At 53.6% G+C, this 22069-nt stretch overlaps 1 protein-coding gene across 1 annotated transcript in view; it reads right to left on the bottom strand.

The window, feature by feature from the left end:
- LOC121274456 (leucine-rich repeat-containing protein 71-like) overlaps positions 1–21034 on the bottom strand; it is a 91619-nt gene extending 70585 nt beyond the window's left edge. Inside the window, exons 1-6 of the mRNA XM_041181798.1 lie at positions 20938–21034; positions 15647–15766; positions 14278–14418; positions 8567–8642; positions 5943–6017; positions 1948–2016 (exon numbers count right to left, since the gene is read on the bottom strand). Of these exons, the coding sequence (XP_041037732.1) occupies positions 1948–2016; positions 5943–6017; positions 8567–8642; positions 14278–14418; positions 15647–15766; positions 20938–21034 (578 nt within the window). The remainder of the gene's footprint in view (positions 1–1947; positions 2017–5942; positions 6018–8566; positions 8643–14277; positions 14419–15646; positions 15767–20937) is intronic.
- Between the last annotated feature and the right edge of the window lie 1035 nt (positions 21035–22069).

Genomic DNA, 22069 nt, shown 5'->3' with positions numbered 1-22069 from the left:
TGGCCTAATTTCTGCTCCTATGTCTTATGGTCACACCCTCCACCACCTCAAACACTCCCTCCCATCCACCACCGATGCACAGTAGCAGCAGTGCGTGTACCATCTACAAGATGCGCCGCAGGAACTCACCAAGGCTCCTTAGACAACACCTTCCAAACCCACGACCTCTACCATCTAGAAGGACAAGGGCAGCAGACACATGGGAACATCTGGCCTCCTCTCCTCTGGAGGATGTCTCCTTAGCCCTCGCCGTCTTGAGGCCACTTACACAGATTTTCTAATTAATCTGATCATTATTTTTAGGCAGCATCCTGGGCTCTGGAATTCTCCCCCCCAGTCCCAGTATAAAACTGATTGACCGCACCTTGTTTCAATCTCACGTACGAACATTAGAGAAACTGCTGCACCAGAAAACAAACTCAGAAGGGCAGCAATGAGTTATAACCGTACAAAGGGTTATATGCCTGTTCTTGAGTTGAGGATTTCAGAGGTGCCAGTAAATAGAGTTCTTTTAGTTCTGTTCTTTTGGGCTGGACTGCCTGAAAAAGTGCTACCGAGCAGTAACTGGCCCCTCCAATCGCCAATGCCATTGTCATCCTCTATAGCAGTTGGTCAGGGACACCTCGCTTTAGCTGCACAGGCAAACCATCTGGCTTCTGAAAAATTTACTGGAAATCAGGCACCTTATTCCATCCTAAGACCACCACCTGGAAGTTCCCCTCCAAGCCACTCACCATCCTGACTTAGAAATATATCGGCCGTTCCTTCACTGTCGCTGGGTCCAAATCCTGGAACTCCCTCCCTAACAACACGGTGGGTGTACCTACACCACAGGGATTGTCGAAGAGTCGGTACTGGAGGAGGGCCGCACTGTCGAGGGTCAGTACTGAGGGAGTGCCACACTGTCGGAGGGTCAGTACTGAGGGAGCGCCGCACTGTCGAAGGGTCAGTACTGAGGGAGCGCCGCACTGTTGGAGGGTCAGTGCTGAGGGAGCGCTGCACTGTCGGAGGGTCAGTACTGAGGGAGCGCCGCACTGTCGGAGGGTGAGAACTGAAAGAGTGCCACACTGTCGGAGGGTCAGTGCTGAGGGAGTGCCACACTGTCAGAGGGTGAGAACTGAGAGAGTGCCACACTGTCAGAGGGTGAGAACTGAGGGAGCGCCACACTGTCGGAGTGTCAGTACTGAGGGAGTGCCGCACTGTTGGAGGGTGAGAAGTGAGGGAGTACCGCACTGTCGGAGGGTCAGTACTGAGGGAGTGCCGCACTGTCGGAGGGTCAGTACTGAGGGAGTGCCGCACTGTCGGAGGGTCAGTACTGAGGGAGCACCGCACTGTCAGAGGGTCAGTACTGAAGGAGCGCCGCACTGTCAGAGGGTCAGTACTGAGGGAGTGCCGCACTGTCGGAGGGTCAGTACTGAGGGAGTGCCGCACTGTTGGAGGGTCAGTACTGAGGGAGCGCCGCACTGTCAGAGGGTCAGTACTGAGGGAGCGCCGCACTGTCAGAGGGTCAGTGCTGAGGGAGCGCCGCACTGTCAAAGGGTCAGTACTGAAGGAGCGCCGCACTGTCAGAGGGTCAGTTTTGAGCGAATCCCGCACTGTCGGATGTTCTGTAGTGAGACACTAAAGCAAGACTTTGTTTGCCTGTTCAGATGAGCGCTAAAGATTCCTGGACCTCTAAGTGAGTTCTCTCCAGTGTCCAGTGAATTATGCCTCGACCAACATCGATGACAGAAGAGCTTGTGGGGGAGATGGTTGTGTGCAAATTGGCCACAGAATTTCCTGCATTATGACAGTGACCACACTTTTAAAATAACTCTCCTGGAAATACTGAGGTTGCTCTTTCAATCATTAAACCCCATGGAAAGACCCGGAGAATTTATTGACACTCCCAATGTATCTGTGGTCAGAATGTTCTGTAAAAGTCCCCCGTCAACGTGTTTTACTCACGAGCTGTCTTCACTCAGCAGCAGATGATAGGGGTGTCCTGCAATCGGATTCCCATCCAGTACTACAGTCCTGGAAAAGCAACAGAGGTTAGAGGATTCAACCCGTTACCCCCCACCGACCCCCCCCCACTCCTGCCCACCTACACCCACCGCCCCTCACCCACCACCCCAACCAGTGAGAACACCCCGGGGAAGACCTCATTCGATAAAGAGCCACATCAAAAGTTAGTGTGGAAAATAAAAGCTCATGGTGATAACATTGTGGCACAAATAGAAGATTGGCTGGCGAACAGGAAGCAGAGAGCAGGCATAAATGGGTCTGTTTCTGGTTGGCAGGATGTGATGTGTGGTGTGCCACAGGGATCAGTGCTGGGGCCTCAACTGCTTAGAATTTATATCAATGACTTGGATGAAGGGACCGAAGGAATGTTTGCTAAATTTGCTGATGACACAAAAGTAGGTAGGAAAGTGAACTGTGAGGAGGGCGTAAGGAGGATACAGATAGATATCGATAGGTTAAGAGAGTGAGCAAAGGTCTGGCAAATGGAGTATAATGTGGGAAAATGTGAAATTGTCCATTTTTGGCAGGAAGAATCAAAAAGAAGCATATTATCTAAACGGTGAGAGATTGCAGAGCTCTGAGATGCAGAGGGATCTGGGTGTCCTGGTGCATGAATCACAAAAGGTTAGCATGCAGGTACAGTGAGTCATTAGGAAAGCTAATAGAATGTTGTTGCTTACTGTGAGGGGGAATTAAATACAGAGGCAGGGAGGTTATGCTTCAGTTGTACAGGACACCGGTGAGACCACATCTGGAGTATGTGATAAAAGCAAAATAGTGCGGATGCCGGAAATCTGAAATAAACAGAGAGTGGATGTGGAGAGGGTGTTTCATCGTGTGGGAAAATTTAGAACTAGGGGTCACTGTTTAAAAATAAGGGGGTGCCCATTTAAGACAGAGAGGAGGAGAAATGTTTCCTCGCAGAGGGCTGTGAGTCTTTGGAACTCTCTACCTGAGAAGTAGAGTCTGAATATTTTAAGGCTGAGCGAGATAGATTCTTGGTAAGTAAGGGGATGATAGGTTAATGGGGGTAGGTGGGAATGTGGGGTTGAAGTTACAATCAGATCAGCCATGATCTTTCTGAATGGCGGAGCAGGCTCGAGGGGCCGAGTGGCCTACTCCTGTTCCTAATTTGTATGTTCCTATGTATGGGAATCCTTTGAGGAGGTAACGAGCAGGTTAGACAAAAGAGAGCCAATGGATGTTATCTACTTGGACTTCCAGAAGGCCTTTGACAAGGTGCCGCACAGGAGGCTGCTCAGTAAGATAAGAGCCCATGGTGTTAGAGGCAAGGTACTAGCATGGATAGAAGATTGGCTGTCTGGCAGGAGGCAGAGAGTGGGGATAAGGGGGTCTTTCTCAGGATGGCGGCCGGTGACTAGTGGAGTTCCACAGGGGTCAGTGTTGGGACCACAACTTTTCACTTTATACATTAATGATCTAGATGAAGGAACTGAGGGCATCCTGGCCAAGTTTGCAGATGATACAAAGATAGGTGGAGGGACAGGTAGTATTGAGGAGGTGGGGAGGCTGCAGAAGGATTTAGACAGGTTAGGAGAATGGGCAAAGAAGTGGCAGATGGAATACAACATGGGGAAGTGTGAGGTCATGCACTTTGGTAGGAAGAATAGAGGCATAGACTATTTTCTAAATGGGGAGAGAATTCAGAAATCTGGAGTGCAAAGGGACTTGGGAGTCCTAGTCCAGGATTCTCTTAAGGTTAACTTGCAGGTTGAGTCGGTAGTTAGGAAGGCAAATGGAATGTTGGCATTTATTTCTAGAGGACTAGAATATAAAAGCAGGGATGTGCTGCTGAAGCTTTATAAGGCTCTGGTCAGACCACATTTAGAATATTGTGAGCAATTTTGGGCCCCGTATCTCAGGAAGGATGTGCTGGCCCTGGAGAGGGTCCAGAGGAGGTTCACGAGAATGATCCCAGGAATGAAAGGCTTAACATATGAGGAACGTTTGAGGACTCTGGGTCTATACTCGATGGAGTTTAGAAGGATGAGGGGGGATCTGATTGAAACTTACAGAATACTGAAAGGCCTGAGTGGACGTGGGGAAGATGTTTCCATTAGTAGGAGAGACTAGGACCCGAGGGCACAGCCTCAGAGTAAAGGGAAGACCTTTTAGAACAGAGATGAGGAGAAACTTCTTTAGCCAGAGAGTGGTGAATCTATGGAATTCATTGCCACAGAAGGCTGTGGAGGCCAGGTCATTGAGTGTATTTAAGACCGAGATAGATAGGTTCTTGATTGGTAAGAGGATCAAAGGTTATGGGGAGAAGGCAGGAGAATGGGGTTGAGAAACTTATTAGCCATGATTGAATGGCGGAGCAGACTCGATGGGCCGAATGGCCTAATTTCTGCTCCTATGTCTTATGGTTGTATAAACCTCCCTACACAGTGCGAAACCTCCCCTCCCCCAACACACAGTGCGAACCCTCCCTGCCCCTCCCCCCACCACACACACAGTGCGAACCCTCCCCTCCCCCCCACACACACACACAGTGCGAACCCTCCCCTCCCCCCCCAACACACACACAGTGCGAACGCTCCTCTCCCCCCCCAACACACACACAAACACAGTGCGAACCCTCCCCTCCCCCCCCACACACACACACAGTGCGAACCCTCCCCTCCCAACACACACACACACACACACACACAGTGCGAACCCTCCCCTCCCCCCCCACACACACACACAGTGTGAACCCTCCCCTCCCCTCCCAACACACACACACACACAGTGCGAACCCTCCCCTCCCCCCCCACACACACAGTGCGAACTCTCCCCTCCCCCACACACACACACACACACACACACAGTGCGAACCCTCCCCTCCCCCCCACACACACACAGTGCGAACTCTCCCCTCCCCCCCACACACACACACACACACACACACAGTGCGAACCCTCCCCTCCCCCCCCCAACACACACACAACACAGTGTGAACCCTCCCCTCCCCCCCCCCCACACACACACACACAGGGTGAACCCTCCCCTCCCCTCCCAACACACACAGTGAGAACTCTCCCCTCCCCCACACACACACACACACACACACACACACACACACACACAGTGCGAACTCTCCCCTCCCCCACACACACACACACACACACACACACACACACACACACACACACACACACACAGTGCGAACCCTCCCCTCCCCCCCCACACACACAGTGCGAACTCTCCCCTCCCCCACACACACACACACACACACACACACACACACACAGTGCGAACCCTCCCCTCCCCCCAACACACACACACAGTGAGAACCCTCCCCTCCCCCCCTCCACACACATGGTGCGACCCCTCCCCTCCCCAACACACACGGTGTTAACCCTCCTACTATCCTGACCTAGCAATGCCTGTGGTATGGACCCTCCTGGAAGGTCCAAATCAGGAAGCTCTGGTCCTTCCTGATGCTCCACCGGTGTCTCCGGCCTCCACTCCAGCTCGGAAACCCTGAGCTCGAGCAGCTGGAAAGGCCTCCCACACACACCGTTCTCCCTGAGACATGTGAACACAAGGACACCAGGAGTCGGAGCAGGAGTAGGCCACGCAGACCACCACGCCGGCTCCACCAGTCAACACCACCATGGCTGACCTTGGGCTCCGACTCCAACTCCATTGTCCCCACCCCCTCCCCATGTCCCTGACTTTCCGGTGAGGCCAAAAATCCCTCTATCCCAGCCTTAAATGTGTTCAACGATGGAGCCTCCATCCTCTGGGGCAAGCGAATTCCAAAGATTCACAGCCCCTCGAGTGAAGAAATTTCTCCTCATCTCAATGCTAAACAATCTGCCTCTGATCCTGAGACTGGACCAGCAATGATGCAATGGTACGAGACCAGCAGTGAGTCTTTCTGCCCTCTCTGTATCTAACATTGTGTACTGGAGTAACTAGTCTCTTACTTGAGGGTATAGCACTGATGCAGAACAGCAAGGAATGCAGTGAAGGTGGCTTCTGTGAGACCCACGTTCCAGAGGCTGCAAGAGAGAAGATAGGGGCATAAGAAACCAAGTCAGGAGCAGGTCACACAGCCCCTCGAGCCGTTTCCGCCATTCAGTGCCATCAGGGCCCATCTCTGCCCCAACCCCACATTCCTCCCTGCTCCCCAGGTCACTTCATTCCCCAAGAGACCAAACGTCTGTCTGCCTTAGCTTTCAAAATACGCAAAGATGGAGCAAAAAGCTGGGCACAAGTCTTTCCGAATTGCACTACCGATCTTTTTTTAAATTCATTCACGGGATCTAGGCTTCGCTGGCTAATCTGACATTTATTGCCCATCTCTAATTGCCCCCTTGAGAAGGTGGGGGTGAGCTGCCTTCTTGAGCTGCTGCAGTCCCTGTGGTGTAGGTACACCCACTGTGCTGTTAGGGAGGGAGTTCCAGGATTTGGACCCAGCGAAGATGAAGGAACGGCCGATATATTTCCAAGTCAGGATGGTGAGTGGCTTGGAGGGGAACTTCCAGGTTGGTGGTGTTCCCCATGTGTCTGCTACCCTTGTCCTTCTAGATGGTAGTGGTCGTGGGTTTGGAAGGTGCTGTCGAAGGAGCCTTGGTGAGTCGCTGCAGTGCATCTTGTAGATGGTACACACGCTGCTGCTACTGTGCGTCGGTGGTGGAGGGAGTGAATGTTTGTGGATGGGGTGCCAATCAAGTGGGGCTGCTTTGTCCTGGATGGTGTCGAGCTTCTTGAGTGTTGTGGGAACTGCACTCATCCAGGCAAGTGGGGAGTATTCCATTACACTCCTGACTTGTGCCTTGTAGACGGTGGACAGGCTTTGGGGAGTCAGGAGGTGAGTTACTCACCGCAGGATTCCCAGCCTCTGACATGCTTTTGTAGCCACAGTATTTATATGGCTGGTCCAGTTCAGTTCCTGGTCAATGGTAACCACCAGGATGTTGATAGTGGGGGATTCAGTGATGGTGATGCCATTGAATGTCAAGGGGAGATGATCAGGTGTCCTCTTGCTGGAGATCTCTGGCATTTGCCTGGCACTTGTGTGGTGTGAATGTTACTTGCCACTTGTCAGCCCTGAGCCTGGATATTGTCCAGGTCTTGCTACATTTGGACATGGACTGCTTCAGTATCTGAGGAGTTGCGAATGGTGCTGAACATTGTGCAATCATCAGCGAACATCCCCACTTCTGACCTTATGATGGAAGGAAGGTCATTGATGAAGCAGCTGAAGGTGGTTGGGCCGAGGACACTACCCTAAGGAACTCCTGCAGTGATGTCCTGGAGCTGAGATGACTGACCTCCAACAACCACAACCATCTTCCTTTGTGCTGGGTATGACTCCAACCAGAGGAGAGTTTTCCCCCTGATTCCCATTAACTCCAAAACAAGAACAAAAATACCTGGAAAAACTCAGCAGGTCTGGCAGCATCTGCGGAGAGGCGCACAGTTAACGTTTCGAATCTGAATGACCCGACTCGAAATTCGGACTCAAAACGTTAACTGTGCTCCTCTCCGCTGATGTTGCCAGACCTGCTGAGTTTTTCCAGGTATTTTTGTTTTTGTTTTGGATTTCCAGCCTTCGCAGTTTTTTGCTTTTATCCCATTGCCTCCAGTTTTGTTGGGGCTCCTTGATGCCACACTCGGTCAAATGCTGCCTCGGTGTCAAGGGCAGTCACACTCACCTCACCTCGGGAGTTCAGCTCTTTTGTCCATGTTTGAACCAAGGCTGTAATGAGGTCAGGAGCTGAGTGGCCCTGGTGGAACCCAAACTGGACATCAGTGAGCAGGTTATTGCTAAGCAAGTGCCGCTTGATAGCACTGTTGATGACCCCTTCCATTACTTTACTGATGATCAAGAGTCGACTGATGGGGTGGTAATTGGCTGGGTTGGATTTGTCCTGCTTTTTGTGTACAGGACATACCTGGGCAATTCTCCACATAGCCAGGTAGATGCCAGTGTTGTAGCTGTACTGGAACAGCTTGGCTAGGGGCACGGCAAGTTCTGGAGCACAAGTCTTCAGTACTATTGTTGGAATGTGGTAATGGCCCAAAGACTTTGCAGTATCCGGTGCCTTCAGCAATTTCTTGATATCACGTGGAGTGATTCGAATTCACTGAAGACTTGCCATGCCCCTAGCCAAGCTGTTCCAGTACAGCTACAACACTGGCATCTACCTGGCCATGTGGAGAATTGCCCAGGTATGTCCTGCACACGAAAAGCAGGACAAATCCAACCCGGCCAATTACCCCCCATCAGCCTACTCTCCATCATCAGTAAAGTGATGGAAGGGGTCATCAACAGTGCTATCCAGTGGCACTTGCTTAGCAATAACCTGCATCTGTGATGCTGGGGACCTCTGGAGGAGGCCGATATACATCACCTCGGAAAGATTGTTTCAAATGTTGAGATGTTCTCAGAGTGCTGGACTCCACAGACGGTGGAAATAGTTTCTGTCTATCGACACATTCACTCCCCTTAACATCTGCAAGACTTCGATCAAATTGCTGCGAGCATTGGCAGTCACATTGTATACCCAGCCATGGGTACATCGGCACAAATTCTGACACCTACTTGATTGTATGCAGATTGCTGAGGGCAGGCAAGCACTTATGGAAGATGAAAATGTATCTCTGGTCAATCATCCAGCCTGAAAGACAGGAGCAGAACTGTTAACTTGGCCATCTACTGGGGGTGTGATATCAGCATGTAAATGTTATACTGTTAATCCAGAATCTATACTGGGGGTGTGGTATCAGTATGTAAATAATAAACTGTTAATCCAGACTCTATACTGGGGGTGTGATATTAACATGTAAATGTTATACTGTTAATCCAGACTCTATACTGGGGGTGTGATATCAACGTGTAAATGTTAAACTGTTAATCCAGACTCTATACTGGGGGTGTGATATTAACATGTAAATGTTAAACTGTTAATCCAGACTCTATACTGGGGGTGTGATATTAACATGTAAATGTTATACTGTTAATCCAGACTCTATACTGGGGGTGTGATATTAACATGTAAATGTTAAACTGTTAATCCAGACTCTATACTGGGGGTGTAATATCAGCATGTAAACGTTATACTGTTAATCCAGACTCTATACTGGGGGTGTGATATCAGCATGTAAACGTTATACTGTTAATCCAGACTCTATACTGGGGGTGTGATATTAACATGTAAATGTTAAACTGTTAATCCAGACTCTATACTGGGGGGTGTGATATCAGCATGTAAATGTTAAACTGTTAATCCAGACTCTATACTGGGGGTGTGATATCAGCATGTAAATGTTAAACTGTTAATCCAGACTCTATACTGGGGGTGTGATATCAGCATGTAAATGTTAAACTGTTAATCCAGACTCTATACTGGGGGTGTGATATCAACGTGTAAATGTTAAACTGTTAATCCAGACTCTATACTGGGGGTGTGATATTAACATGTAAATGTTAAACTGTTAATCCAGACTCTATACTGGGGGTGTGATATTAACATGTAAATGTTATACTGTTAATCCAGACTCTATACTGGGGGTGTGATATTAACATGTAAATGTTAAACTGTTAATCCAGACTCTATACTGGGGGTGTAATATCAGCATGTAAACGTTATACTGTTAATCCAGACTCTATACTGGGGGTGTGATATCAGCATGTAAACGTTATACTGTTAATCCAGACTCTATACTGGGGGTGTGATATTAACATGTAAATGTTAAACTGTTAATCCAGACTCTATACTGGGGGGTGTGATATCAGCATGTAAATGTTAAACTGTTAATCCAGACTCTATACTGGGGGTGTGATATCAGCATGTAAATGTTAAACAGTTAATCCAGACTCTATACTGGGGGTGTGATATCAGCATGTAAATGTTAAACTGTTAATCCAGACTCTATACTGGGGGTGTGATATCAACATGTAAATGTTAAACTGTTAATCCAGACTCTATACTGGGGGTGTGATACTAATATGTAAATGTTATACTATTAATCCAAACTCTACACTGAGGGGTGTGATATCAGCATGTAAATGTTAAACTGTTAATCCAGACTCTATACGGGGGGTGTGATATCAGTATGTAAATAATAAACTGTTAATCCAGACTCTATACTGGGGGTGTGGTATCTGCATGTAAATGTTAAACTGTTAATCCAGACTCTATACTGGGGGTGTGGTATCTGCATGTAAATGTTAAACTGTTAATCGAGACTCTATACTGGGGGGTGTGGTATCTGCATGTAAATGTTAAACTGCCCCGCTCTCTCCCCATAGCCCTCTATCAATCCCAAACTAATCCCACTGCTCAGCTCTCTCCCCATAGCCCTGTATCAATCCCAAACTAATCCCACTGCTCACCTCTCTCCCCATAGCCCTATATCAATCCCCAAACTAATCCCACTGCCCCACTCTTTCCCCATAGCCCTGTATCAATCCCACACTAATCCCACTGCCCCACTCTCTCCCCATAGCCCTGTATCAATCCCCAAACTAATCCCACTTCCCCGCTCTCTCCCCATAGCCCTGTATCAATCCCACACTAATCCTACTGCCCCGCTCTCTCCCCATAACCCTGTATCAATCCCACACTAATCTCACTGCCCTGCTCTCTCGCCATAACCCTGTATCAATCCCACATTAATCCCACTGCTCCACTCTCTCCCCAAAACCCTGTATCAATCCCACACTAATCCCACTGCCCCGCTCTCTCCCCATAGCCCTGTATCAATCCCACACTAATCCCACTGCCCCGCTCTCTCCCCATAGCCCTGTATCAATCCCACACTAACCCCACTGCCCCGCTCTCTCCCCATAGCCCTGTATCAATCCCACACTAATCCCACTGCCCCGCTGTCTCGCCGTAGTCTCTGGTTTCTGAAGGCCTCAGTATCAGAGGTATGAGCCGGTAAATTCCATTTCTCCTGGAGACTGGAGGAGTGTCAGTGGTACAGCCTTGTTTCAAAATGGGGAGAAGGATTTACCTGGTGATTATAGGTGAATGGGGGTAGCGGGTTGGGGAGGTGGAGAAGGGTTTACCTGGTGATTCCAGGTGAATGGGGGTAGTGGGCTGGGGTTGGGAGAAGGGTTTACCTGGTAATTACAGGTGAATGGGGGTAGCGGGCTGGGGTGAGAAGGGTTTACCTGGTGATTCCAGGTGAATGGGGGTAGCGGGTTGGGGGGGGGAGAAGGGTTTACCTGGTGATTCCAGGTGAATGGGGTAGTGGGCTGGGGGGGGGGGGAGAAGTGTTTACCTGGTAATTACAGGTGAATGGGGGTAGCGGGCTGGGGTGAGAAGGGTTTACCTGGTGATTCCAGGTGAATGTGGGTAGTGGGCTCGGGGGGAGAAGGGATTACCTGGTAATTACAGATGAATGGGGGTAGTGGGCTGCAGGGGTGGAGAAGGGTTTACCTGGTGATTACAGGTGAATGGGGGTAGCGGGCTGGAGGGAGAGAAGGATTTACCTGGTGATTCCAGGTGAATGGGGGTAGCGGGCTGGGGGGAGAGAAGGATTTACCTGGTGATTCCAGGTGAATGGGGGTAGCGGGTTGGGGGGGGGAAGAAGGGTTTACCTGGTGATTCCAGGTGAATGGGGGTAGTGGGCTGGGGGGGGGAGAAGGATTTACCTGGTGATTACCGGTGAATGGGGGTAGCGGGTTGGGGGTGAGAGAAGGGCTGACCTGGTGATTCCTGGTGAATGGGGGTAGTGGGTTGGGGGGGGAGAAGGGTTTACCTGGTGATTACAGGTGAATGGGGTAGTGGGCTGGGGGTGGAGAAGGGTTTACCTGGTGATTACAGGTGAATGGGGGTAGTGGGTTTGGGGGAGAAGGGTTTACCTGGTGATTCCAGGTGAATGGGGGTAGTGGGTTGGGGGGGAGAAGGGTTTACCTGGTGATTACAGGTGAATGGGGTAGTGGGCTGGGGGTGGAGAAGGGTTTACCTGGTGATTACAGGTGAATGGGGGCAGTGGGTTTGGGGGAGAAGGGTTTACCTGGTGATTCCAGGTGAATGGGGGTAGTGGGTTTGGGGGAGAAGGGTTTACCTGGTGATTCCAGGTGAATGGGGGTAGCGGGTTGGGGGGAGAAGAGTTTAGCTGGTGATTACAGGTGAATCGGGGTAGTGGACTGGGGGGAAGGTTTCAGAAACAGTAACTGGGGAGAACATTAACACCTACTTGGACAATCAGGAGCCACTGAAGGAGTGGCAGCAGTGATCTGTTAAAGGCACATCGTGTTTGACTAACCCCATTGACCTTCTGGGATGAGGTAACAGAGAAGGTGCAAGAGGCTGTGCGGTTCAAGGTAGCGACTCACCCCCACCTTCTCAAGGGGTAATTAGGGGTGGGCAACAAACGCTGGCCTCCGCTGCTTCACTTTAATCCCATCGAACAATTTTTTAAAATGTTGACCCTGTGTATGTGGACAGGCTGAGACAGACAGATCTTTAATGAGGAAGGGAATTGAGGGCTGTGGGGAAAAGGCAGGAAAGTGGAGTCGATGATTGTCAGATCAGCCATGATCTCATTGAATAGCGGAGCAGACACGATGGGCTACGTCTTATGGTCTTATGCATAAGGCTTTTGGTAAAGCGCTCCATACCGTGTTTGTGTGCAAAGTTGAAGTCCATGGGTTAACAGGATCAGTAGCAGCACGGACAAAGTTGGTGAAGGGGGGTGGGGAGGACTAGGAAGCAGGGTTGTCGTGAATTGCTGATTTTTGGACTGGAGGGTCGTATGCTGAGCAGTCCCCCAACATTCAGCACAAAGGCCATGTCCTGTTTTTGTATGGATGAATGACTTGGGGGTACAGGGCAATGGGTCTCTTTGGGTAGCTCGTTCTAAGAGCCGGCTTGGCCTCGGTGGGCTGAATGGCCTCCTCCTGTGCTGTAGGATTCCACAACCCCACCCTCCCCCCTCACCCTCCCCTGCCCCCGAAACTATTCAAGGGTTATTATTCTCAACCGGCCTCAGGCTTTGAGTGGGGACACATCTGCTGCTGGTCATTACCCAAGAACTGGAACGAGGGCAGGGTTGAACATCATCACCCAAGCTCACCAGCACAGGGTGACTCAGGGCCACCATCCTGCAGGGGTGGGGGAAACCACCAGCCTGTACCCCACTGACAGCTCACACCTCCAGGAGAGGAGAGGAAATACTGCCTGGGGGTTCAGGAGGTAGACCTTATCCCTGGTACTAAGCTGAGCCATCTCAGTGTTAGGGAAGCAAGCAGTGGGTGTCGCTCTAGCTCCCGTTAGCGCCCCTTCCCTCTGTCACTCGGCTCAAAAGTATCTCACTCACTTTAGCGTCAAGTCCCTGTCTCTCCAACGCTCCCGTCCTTATCCACACACAATTCTTCCATGAAACCCATTTGTTGCTGCTTTGCCCTCTTCCCCAGCTCCAAGCTGACATTGTCAAAGGCTCTCTCTCTTCAGGCCCTCGTTCTGTACCCAAACCCGATCACCCCCCTGCCCCGCTCCTCAAAAACACAATCTGGCCGACTGCGAGCTGAGCTTCAGCTGCTCCACGTCCCTCCTTCACCGTAGACGCTAAGTTCCACCCCCCGCACAGGCTGCCACTGAAGCCCTTCCGAGGAGCTTTTGTTGCCCCAGGATTCCATTTCTCCTGCACCCCCCCCCCGAACCCCCTACTCTCCCTATCCTGGGCCCTCCACTACCCCCACCATATGAAAAACATCGCCAAATAACTGCCGATCACTCACATCCTGACGATGAATCCACACTCTGCTCTCTCCCTGCCCTCTCGCGGTGTGTTAAATAGAAAATCCTCGTCTTCAAATGCCTGCACACCCTTGTCCAACCTTTAGGGTGGTGTTGGTTACACCATGTGCCTGTTAAAGAAGTCTTTGTGGTCTTCCGTATGTTAACAACAAGCCTTTATTAACTACTTGAAGTTGTCTGCATATATCCAGTCAAGGGTACAGGCATGGAGCTCTCTCCATCTTAGGTCTTTGCCCATCTCTGGCCAACACCACACTGACCCTAGATATAGCTCATGTGCCTTCTTACATCACAGTGTGGGCAGTACTGTACTCAGTCCCACACTAACTCTGTACATACCAGACCCTTCTACGACACACCCTATCACTGTAAACCTCTCGAGCTCAGCTCAGTCTTTTCCTTCTGGCACCAACAATGTCCTGTATCTTCCTTCAATGGGAGGGTGTATTCAGCCATGCCAACCCTCATCTGAGGAAGCCCCTCATCACTCAGTGGTCAGTTCTGTACAGCCCCAGGCTGAGTAGTCCCCTGAGAAACCTACCTCTGATATAAACAGCCTTCACCAGCTTGGGGTCATCATTCTCCAGCTCGATCTGCACACTGGGTCTGAAGAAGGAGATCTGATCCTTGGTCGGGGGAGCTGAGGAAACATCTGAAGCTGTGAGAGATTCCATCTCATCGACTGTAGGGGGGGGTGGGGGGAAGCACACAATGAGCGGAGCAGCAGGGGTGAGCCAGCACTCAAAATCACAGCTAACAGCCCAAGCAGAGACCATCCCACAATGAGACCCCCCCCGCCACCCCTCCAACCTGGGCACACAGCCCAACGCGACGCAGAAGCTCACTCTCGCACACAGACCACCACCGACACCACCGGCCCCCCAACCACGTAGCCAGCCCCATACATACAACCCCACGTGCATCACCAACCGTGCGTAACAGCTCCCAGCACGCAACGCTTGACACAAACAACACACCCCAGAGACACCTTGACATCAGGCAGTGCAACTAGCCTAAGGTGAAATGTGTAAAAGTTACAGCAATTGCAGTTCACTGCTGTACACCCTGGGGGTTACCATTGACCAGAAACTGAACCGAACCAGTCATATAAATACTGTGGCTACAAGAGCAGGTCAGAGGCTGGGAATCCTGCAGTGAGTAAATCACTTCCTGACTCCCCAAAGCCTGTCCACCATCTACAAGGCACAAGTCAGGAGTGGGATGGAATACTCCCCACTTGCCTGGATGAGTGCAGCTCCCACACACTCAAGAAGCTCGACACCATCCAGGACAAAGCAGCCCCGCTTGATCGGCATCCCATCCACAAATATTCACTCCCTCCACCACCGACACACAGTAGCAGCAGTGTGTGTACCATCTACAAGATGCACTGCAGCAACTCACCAAGGCTCCTTAGACAGCACCTTCCAAACCCACGACCGCTACCATCTAGAAGGACAAGGGCAGCAGACACATGGGGAACACCACCACCTGGAAGTTCCCCTCCGAGCCACTCACCACCCTGACTTGGAAAATATATCGGCCGTTCCTTCACTGTCACTGGGTCCAAATCCTGGAACTCCCTCCCTAACAGCACGGTGGGTGTACCTACATCACAGGGACTGCAGCAGCTTAAGAAGGCAGCTCACCACCACCTTCTCAAGGGGCAATTAGGGATGGGCAATAAATGCTGGGCCCAGCCAGTGATGCCCACATCCCATGAATGAATAAAAAAAGTACTTTCCCAGTACGATGGGAGTACAGTTTGTGGCTGTACCTGTCCAGTGCTCTGGAATTTCTGCACATTCACACATTGTGCCTCGTCCTAACCCTCAAATTCAGGAGAAATTGATAGCTAATTCTTAGTTAGCACTAAGGAGTATGCCCAGTGAAGGTAGAAGATTGCTCACACTGTCCACTGGCTGAGATTCCTTGATGTCTCAGTGTTACAATCGGCATCTCCATGAGCTCCAGACGGGTGCAAATTTCAATGAAGTCAGCCTCCAGGTTCCCGGTGCACACATAGTCCTCTATAAAACACAAAGCACGGACACAAGACTGACCTAAAGCACCTGAAAAAACCAGCATCTTACTTTGCCAACCAGTGTGGCACGATACAGCACAGCTGCCAACTCAGTCCCTGACACACACTAACCGGGTACAAGGCAGCCAGAGCAACCACATCTTCACCCCCAACCTCAACCCCCACCCCCAACCTCATCCCCAACTCCACCCCCAACTCCACCCTCAACCTCACCTCCAACTCCACCCGCATCCTCACCCCAACCTCACCCCACCACCACTCATCCCCAACTCCACCCAACTCCACCCCCACCACCAACTTCATCCCCCAACTCCACCCCCAACTCCACCCCCAACTCCACCCCCAACTCCACCCCCAACTCCACCCCTAACCTCACCCCTAACCTCACCCCCAACTCCACCCCCAACCTCATCCCCAACTCCACCCCCAACTCCACCCTCAACCTCACCTCCAACTCCACCCGCATCCTCACCCCCAACATCAACCCCCACCACCAACTTCATCCCCAACTCCATCCCCAACTCCATCCCCAACCTCACCCCCAACTCCATCCCCAACTTCATCCCCAACTCCATCCCCAACTCCATCCCCAACTCCATCCCCAACTCCATCCCCAACTCCACCCCTAACCTCACCCCCAACTCCACCCGCATCTCACTCCCAACTCCACCCCCAACTCCACCCGCATCCTCACCTCCAACTCCACCCTCAACCTCACGCCCAACTCCACCCGCAACCTCACCCCCAACTCCACCCGCATCCTCACCCCCAACCCCACCCCCAACTCCACCCACAACCTCAATCCCCAACCTCAATCCCCAACCTCAATCCCCAACCTCAACCCACAACCTCAACCCACAACCTCAACCCACAACGTTACCCCCAACTCCACCCGCAACCTCACCCCCAACTCCACCCGCAACCTCACCCCCAACTCCACCCGCAACCTCACCCCCAACTCCACCCGCAACCTCACCCCCAACTCCACCCGCAACCTCACCCCCAACTCCACCCGCAACCTCACCCCCAACTCCAGCCGCAACCTCACCCCCAACTTCACCCCCAACTCCACCCGCAACCTCACCACCAACTCCAACCGCATCCTCACCCCCAACTCCACCGCCAACCTCACCCCAACTCCAACCCCAACCTCACCCCCAAATCCAACCCCAACTCCACCCGCATCCTCACCCCCAACTCCACCCCCAACCTCACCCCATCCTCAACCCCCAACCTCACCCCCAACTCCACCCCCAACCTCAATCCCCAACCTCAACCCCTAAACATCAATCCCCAACCTCAATCCCCAACCTCACCCCCAACTCCACCCCCAACCACCCCCCAACACCACCCCCAACCTCACCCCGAACTCCACCCCGAACTCCACCCCGAACTCCACCCCGAACTCCACCCCGAACTCCACCCCGAACTCCACCCCGAACTCCACCCCGAACTCCACCCCGAACTCCACCCCGAACTCCACCCCGAACTCCATCCCCAACCCCACACCAAAACCCACACCCAACCCCACCCACATCCTTACCCCCAACTCCACCTCCAACTCCACCCGCATCCTCACCCCCAACTCCACCCGCATCCTCACCCTCAACTCCACCCGCATCCTCACCCCCAACTCCACCCGCATCCGCACGCCCAACTCCACCCCCAACCTCATCCCGAATTCCACCCCCAACCTCACCCCGAACTCCACCCCCAACCTCACCCCCAACACCACACCCAACCTCACCCCCAACTCCACCCCCAACTCCACCCCCAACCTCACCCCCAACTCCACCCCCAACCTCACCAACTCCAACCGCAACCTCACCCCCAACTCCACCCGCAACCTCACCTCCAAACCCACACCCAACCCCACCCGCATCCTCACCCCCAAACCCACCCACAACCCCACCCCCAACTCCACCCCCAACCTCACCCACAACTCCGCCCACAACTCCGCCCACAACTCCGCCCACAACTCCGCCCACAACTCCGCCCACAACTCCGCCCACAACCTCGCCCCCACCCCCAACATTGCCCCAACCTCAGCCCCAACCTTAGCCCCACCCCCATCCCCAACTCCATCCCCAACTCCATCCCCAACTCCATCCCCAACTCCATCCCCAACTCCATCCCCAACTCCATCCCCAACTCCATCCCCAACTCCATCCCCAACTCCATCCCCAACTCCACCCCTATCCTCACCCGTATCCTCACCCCCAAACCCACCCCCAACTCCATCCCCAAATCCACCCGCATCCTCACCCCAACCCCACCCCCAACCTCATCCGCATACTCAAACACCACCTCCAACCTCACCCCCAACTCCACCCCCAACCTCACCCCAACCCCACCCCTGACCTCACCCCCAACCCCACCACCACCCCCAACCCCAACCCAACTCCAACCCCAACTCCAACCCCATCCTCACCCCCAACTCCACCCCCATCCTCACCCACATCCTCACCCCCATCCTCACCCCCAACTCCACCCACATCCTCACCCCCAACTCCACCCACATCCTCACACCCAACCCCACCCACAACCCTACACCCTACTCCAACCCCAACTCCAACCCCAAATCCATCCCCAAATCCACCCCCATCCTCACCCCCAACTCAACCCCAATCCTCACCCCCAACTCCAGCCACAACCTCACCACCAACCTCACCGCCAACCCCACCCCCAACCTCACCCCCATCCTCACCCCCAACTCCACCCCCAACCTCACCCCCAACCTCACCCCAACTCCAACCCCAACCTCACCCCCAACTCCACCCGCATCCTCAATCACCAACCTCAACCCCCAACCTCACCCCCAACTCCACCCCCAACCTCAATCCCCAACCTCAACCCCCAAACATCAATCCCCAACCTCAATCCCCAACCTCACCTCCAACTCCACCCCCAACCTCACCCCAACACCACCCCCAACCTAACCCCCAACTCCAGCCCCAACCTCACCCCGAACTCCAGCCCCAACCTCACCCCGAACTCCAGCCCCAACCTCACCCCGAACTCCAGCCCCAACCTCACCCCGAACTCCAGCCCCAACCTCACCCCGAACTCCAGCCCCAACCTCACCCCGAACTCCACCCCTAACTCCACCCCTAACTCCACCCCTAACTCCACCCCTAACTCCACCCCTAACTCCACCCCTAACTCCACCCCTAACTCCACCCCTAACTCCACCCCTAACTCCACCCCTAACTCCACCCCTAACTCCACCCCTAACTCCACCCCTAACTCCACCCCTAACTCCATCCCCAACCCCACACCCAAACCTACACCCAACCCCACCCGCATCCTTACCCCCAACTCCACCTCCAACTCCACCCGCATCCTCACCCCCAACTCCACCCGCATCCTCACCCTCAACTCCACCCGCATCCCCACCCCCAACTCCACCCGCATCCGCACGCCCAACTCCACCCCCAACCTCATCCCGAATTCCACCCCCAACCTCACCCCGAACTCCACCCCCAACCTCACCCCCAACACCACACCCAACCTCACCCCCAACCTCACCCCCAACCTCACCCCCAACCTCACCCCCAACCTCACCCCCAACTCCACCCCCAACTCCACCCCCAACTCCACCCCCAACTCCACTCCCAACCCCACCCCCAACTCCACCCCCAACCTCACCAACTCCAACCGCAACCTCACCCCCAACTCCACCCGCAACCTCACCTCCAAACCCACACCCAACACCACCCGCATCCGCACCCCCAAACCCACCCACAACCCCACCCCCAACTCCATCCCCAACCTCACCCCCAACTCCGCCCACAACTCCGCCCACAACTCCGCCCACAACGCCGCCCACAACTCCGACCACAACCTCGCCCACAACCTCGCCCCCACCCCCAACATTGCCCCAACCTCAGCCCCAACCTCAGCCCCACCCCCATCCCCAACTCCATCCCCAACTCCACCCCTATCCTCACCCGTATCCTCACCCCCAAACCCACCCCCAACTCCATCCCCAAATCCACCCGCATCCTCACCCCAACCCCACCCCCAACCTCATCCGCATACTCAAACACCACCTCCAACCTCACCCCCAACTCCACCCCCAACCTCACCCCAACCCCACCCCCGACCTCACCCCCAACCCCAATCCAACTCCAACCCCAACTCCAACCCCATCCTCACCCCCAACTCCACCCCCATCCTCACCCACATCCTCACCCCCATCCTCACCCCCAACTCCACCCACATCCTCACCCCCAACTCCACCCCCATCCTCACCCCCAACTCCACCCACATCCTCACCCCCAGCTCCACCCACATCCTCACACCCAACCCCACCCACAACCCTACACCCTACTCCAACCCCAACTCCAACCCCAAATCCATCTCCAAATCCACCCCCATCCTCACCCCCAACTCAACCCCAATCCTCACCCCCAACTCCAGCCACAACCTCACCACCAACCTCACCGCCAACCCCACCCCCAACCTCACCCCCATCCTCACCCCCAACTCCACCCCCATCCTCATCCTCAACTCCACCCCCATCCTCACCCCCAACCCCACCCGCATCCTCACCCTCCACCCGCATCCTCACAGGGTGTTACAGTGAGGGGAGTGGGGTATAGCAGAGTGTTACAGTGAGGGGTATGGGGTATATCAGAGTGTTGCATTGAGGGGTATGGGGTATATCAGAGTGTTACAGTGAGGGGTATGGGGTATAGCAGAGTGTTACAGTGAGGGGTATGGGGTATATCAGAGTGTTACAGTGAGGGGTGTTGGATATATCAGAGTGTTGCAGTGAGGGGTGTGGGGTATAGCAGAGTGTTACAGTGAGGGATGTGGGATATATCAGAGTGTTACAGTGAGGGTTGTGGGGTAGATCAGAGTGTTACAGTGAGGGGTGGGGGGTATATCAGCGTGTTACAGTGAGGGGCGTGGGGTATAGCAGAGTGTTACAGTGAGGGGTGTGGGGTATAGCAGAGTGTTACAGTGAGGGGTGAGGGATATATCAAAGTGTTACAGTGAGGGGTGTGGGATATATCAGAGTGTTACAGTGAGGGGTGTGGGATATATCAGAGTGTTACAGTGAGGGGTGTGGGGTATAATCGTGCCTCACCCTCCCAGAGACTGAGTGCCCTGCCATTGCACAGTATCCGGAAGCAGAATGGACACTGTTACCTGATCTGTCCCTGTGCTCTCGTCCCTTTTCTAACTGAGGAGCCGCCAGGAGCTGACACCTGCCCTTCCTGGAATATCGGGCAGGCAATTCGACCATGAGGGCTGTACGGTGTTGGAAGGACCAGCTGGTCTCAATCCCACCAAGTTCAGCCCACTGCAAGATGATGCAGATGCAGATGCAGCATCCAGCAGGCTTCAGCTGGCAGCTGACAGCAGCTGGAGCACTGGCAAAGTTCCAGCTGCGCTCTGGCCCTAAGCCCGAGGCCAGGGGTTCACCGCTTCTCTGGGACCTGGGCACCAAGCAGGGATCAAAGGTGGCATCCGGGCGAGCAAAAAAACACAAAACGCTGTAAAAAAAACTTGGTGGGTCTAACAGCGCCCGTGGAGAGAAAGACAGCGTTAAACGTTTCCAGTCCGTATGACTCTCCTTGAGAGCTGGGCTTCTGGGCTGCCCAGTTCTCCACCGCTTCTCCAAAGGACAGCTGCACAATCCTTAAAACTGTGGTACCCCCGGGGATCGATGTCAGTGTCCTCGTCGTCTGGGGTGACTGCCGGGCCTTCGAGGCATCGTGACACATCAAGAGATCTTTGAGCGAGATTAAATATGTGCCCACTCAGGAAGGAGCAGGGCCGTTGTCTCCCATGCCCGTGCCAGCTTGGCTGTCTGGTGTGGGCACCTTTCCTTCTCTCTGCTGTTCAACTCCCCTTGCTTTTTCTCCCGAACACTCCTTATCAAACCCAGCTCCGGCTGAACTGCTCCATTCCTGTTGCACCACTCTTGGCCGATAAAACACGTTGGCGGCTCTCCCGGACAGACATCCTCACCCAATCTCCACCCCCAACTCCACCCACATCCTCACCCCCAACTCCACCCACATCCTCACGCCCAACTCCACCCACATCCTCACCCCCAACTCCACCCACATCCTCAGCCCCAACTCCACCCACATCCTCAGCCCCAACTCCACCCACATCCTCACCCCAACTCCACCCACATCCTCACCCCCAACTCCACCCACATCCTCACCCCAAACTCCACCCCCAACTCCACCCCCAACTCCACCCCCAACTCCACCCCCAACTCCACCCCCAACTCCACCCCCAACTCCACCCCCAACTCCACCCCAACTCC

This window comes from Carcharodon carcharias, assembly GCF_017639515.1.
Source record: "Carcharodon carcharias isolate sCarCar2 chromosome 36 unlocalized genomic scaffold, sCarCar2.pri SUPER_36_unloc_4, whole genome shotgun sequence".
In the NCBI taxonomy this organism is placed as follows: domain Eukaryota; kingdom Metazoa; phylum Chordata; class Chondrichthyes; order Lamniformes; family Lamnidae; genus Carcharodon; species Carcharodon carcharias.
The sequence above is the reverse complement of the archived record's forward strand: the minus strand, read 5'-3'. Positions and strand labels throughout refer to the sequence as shown.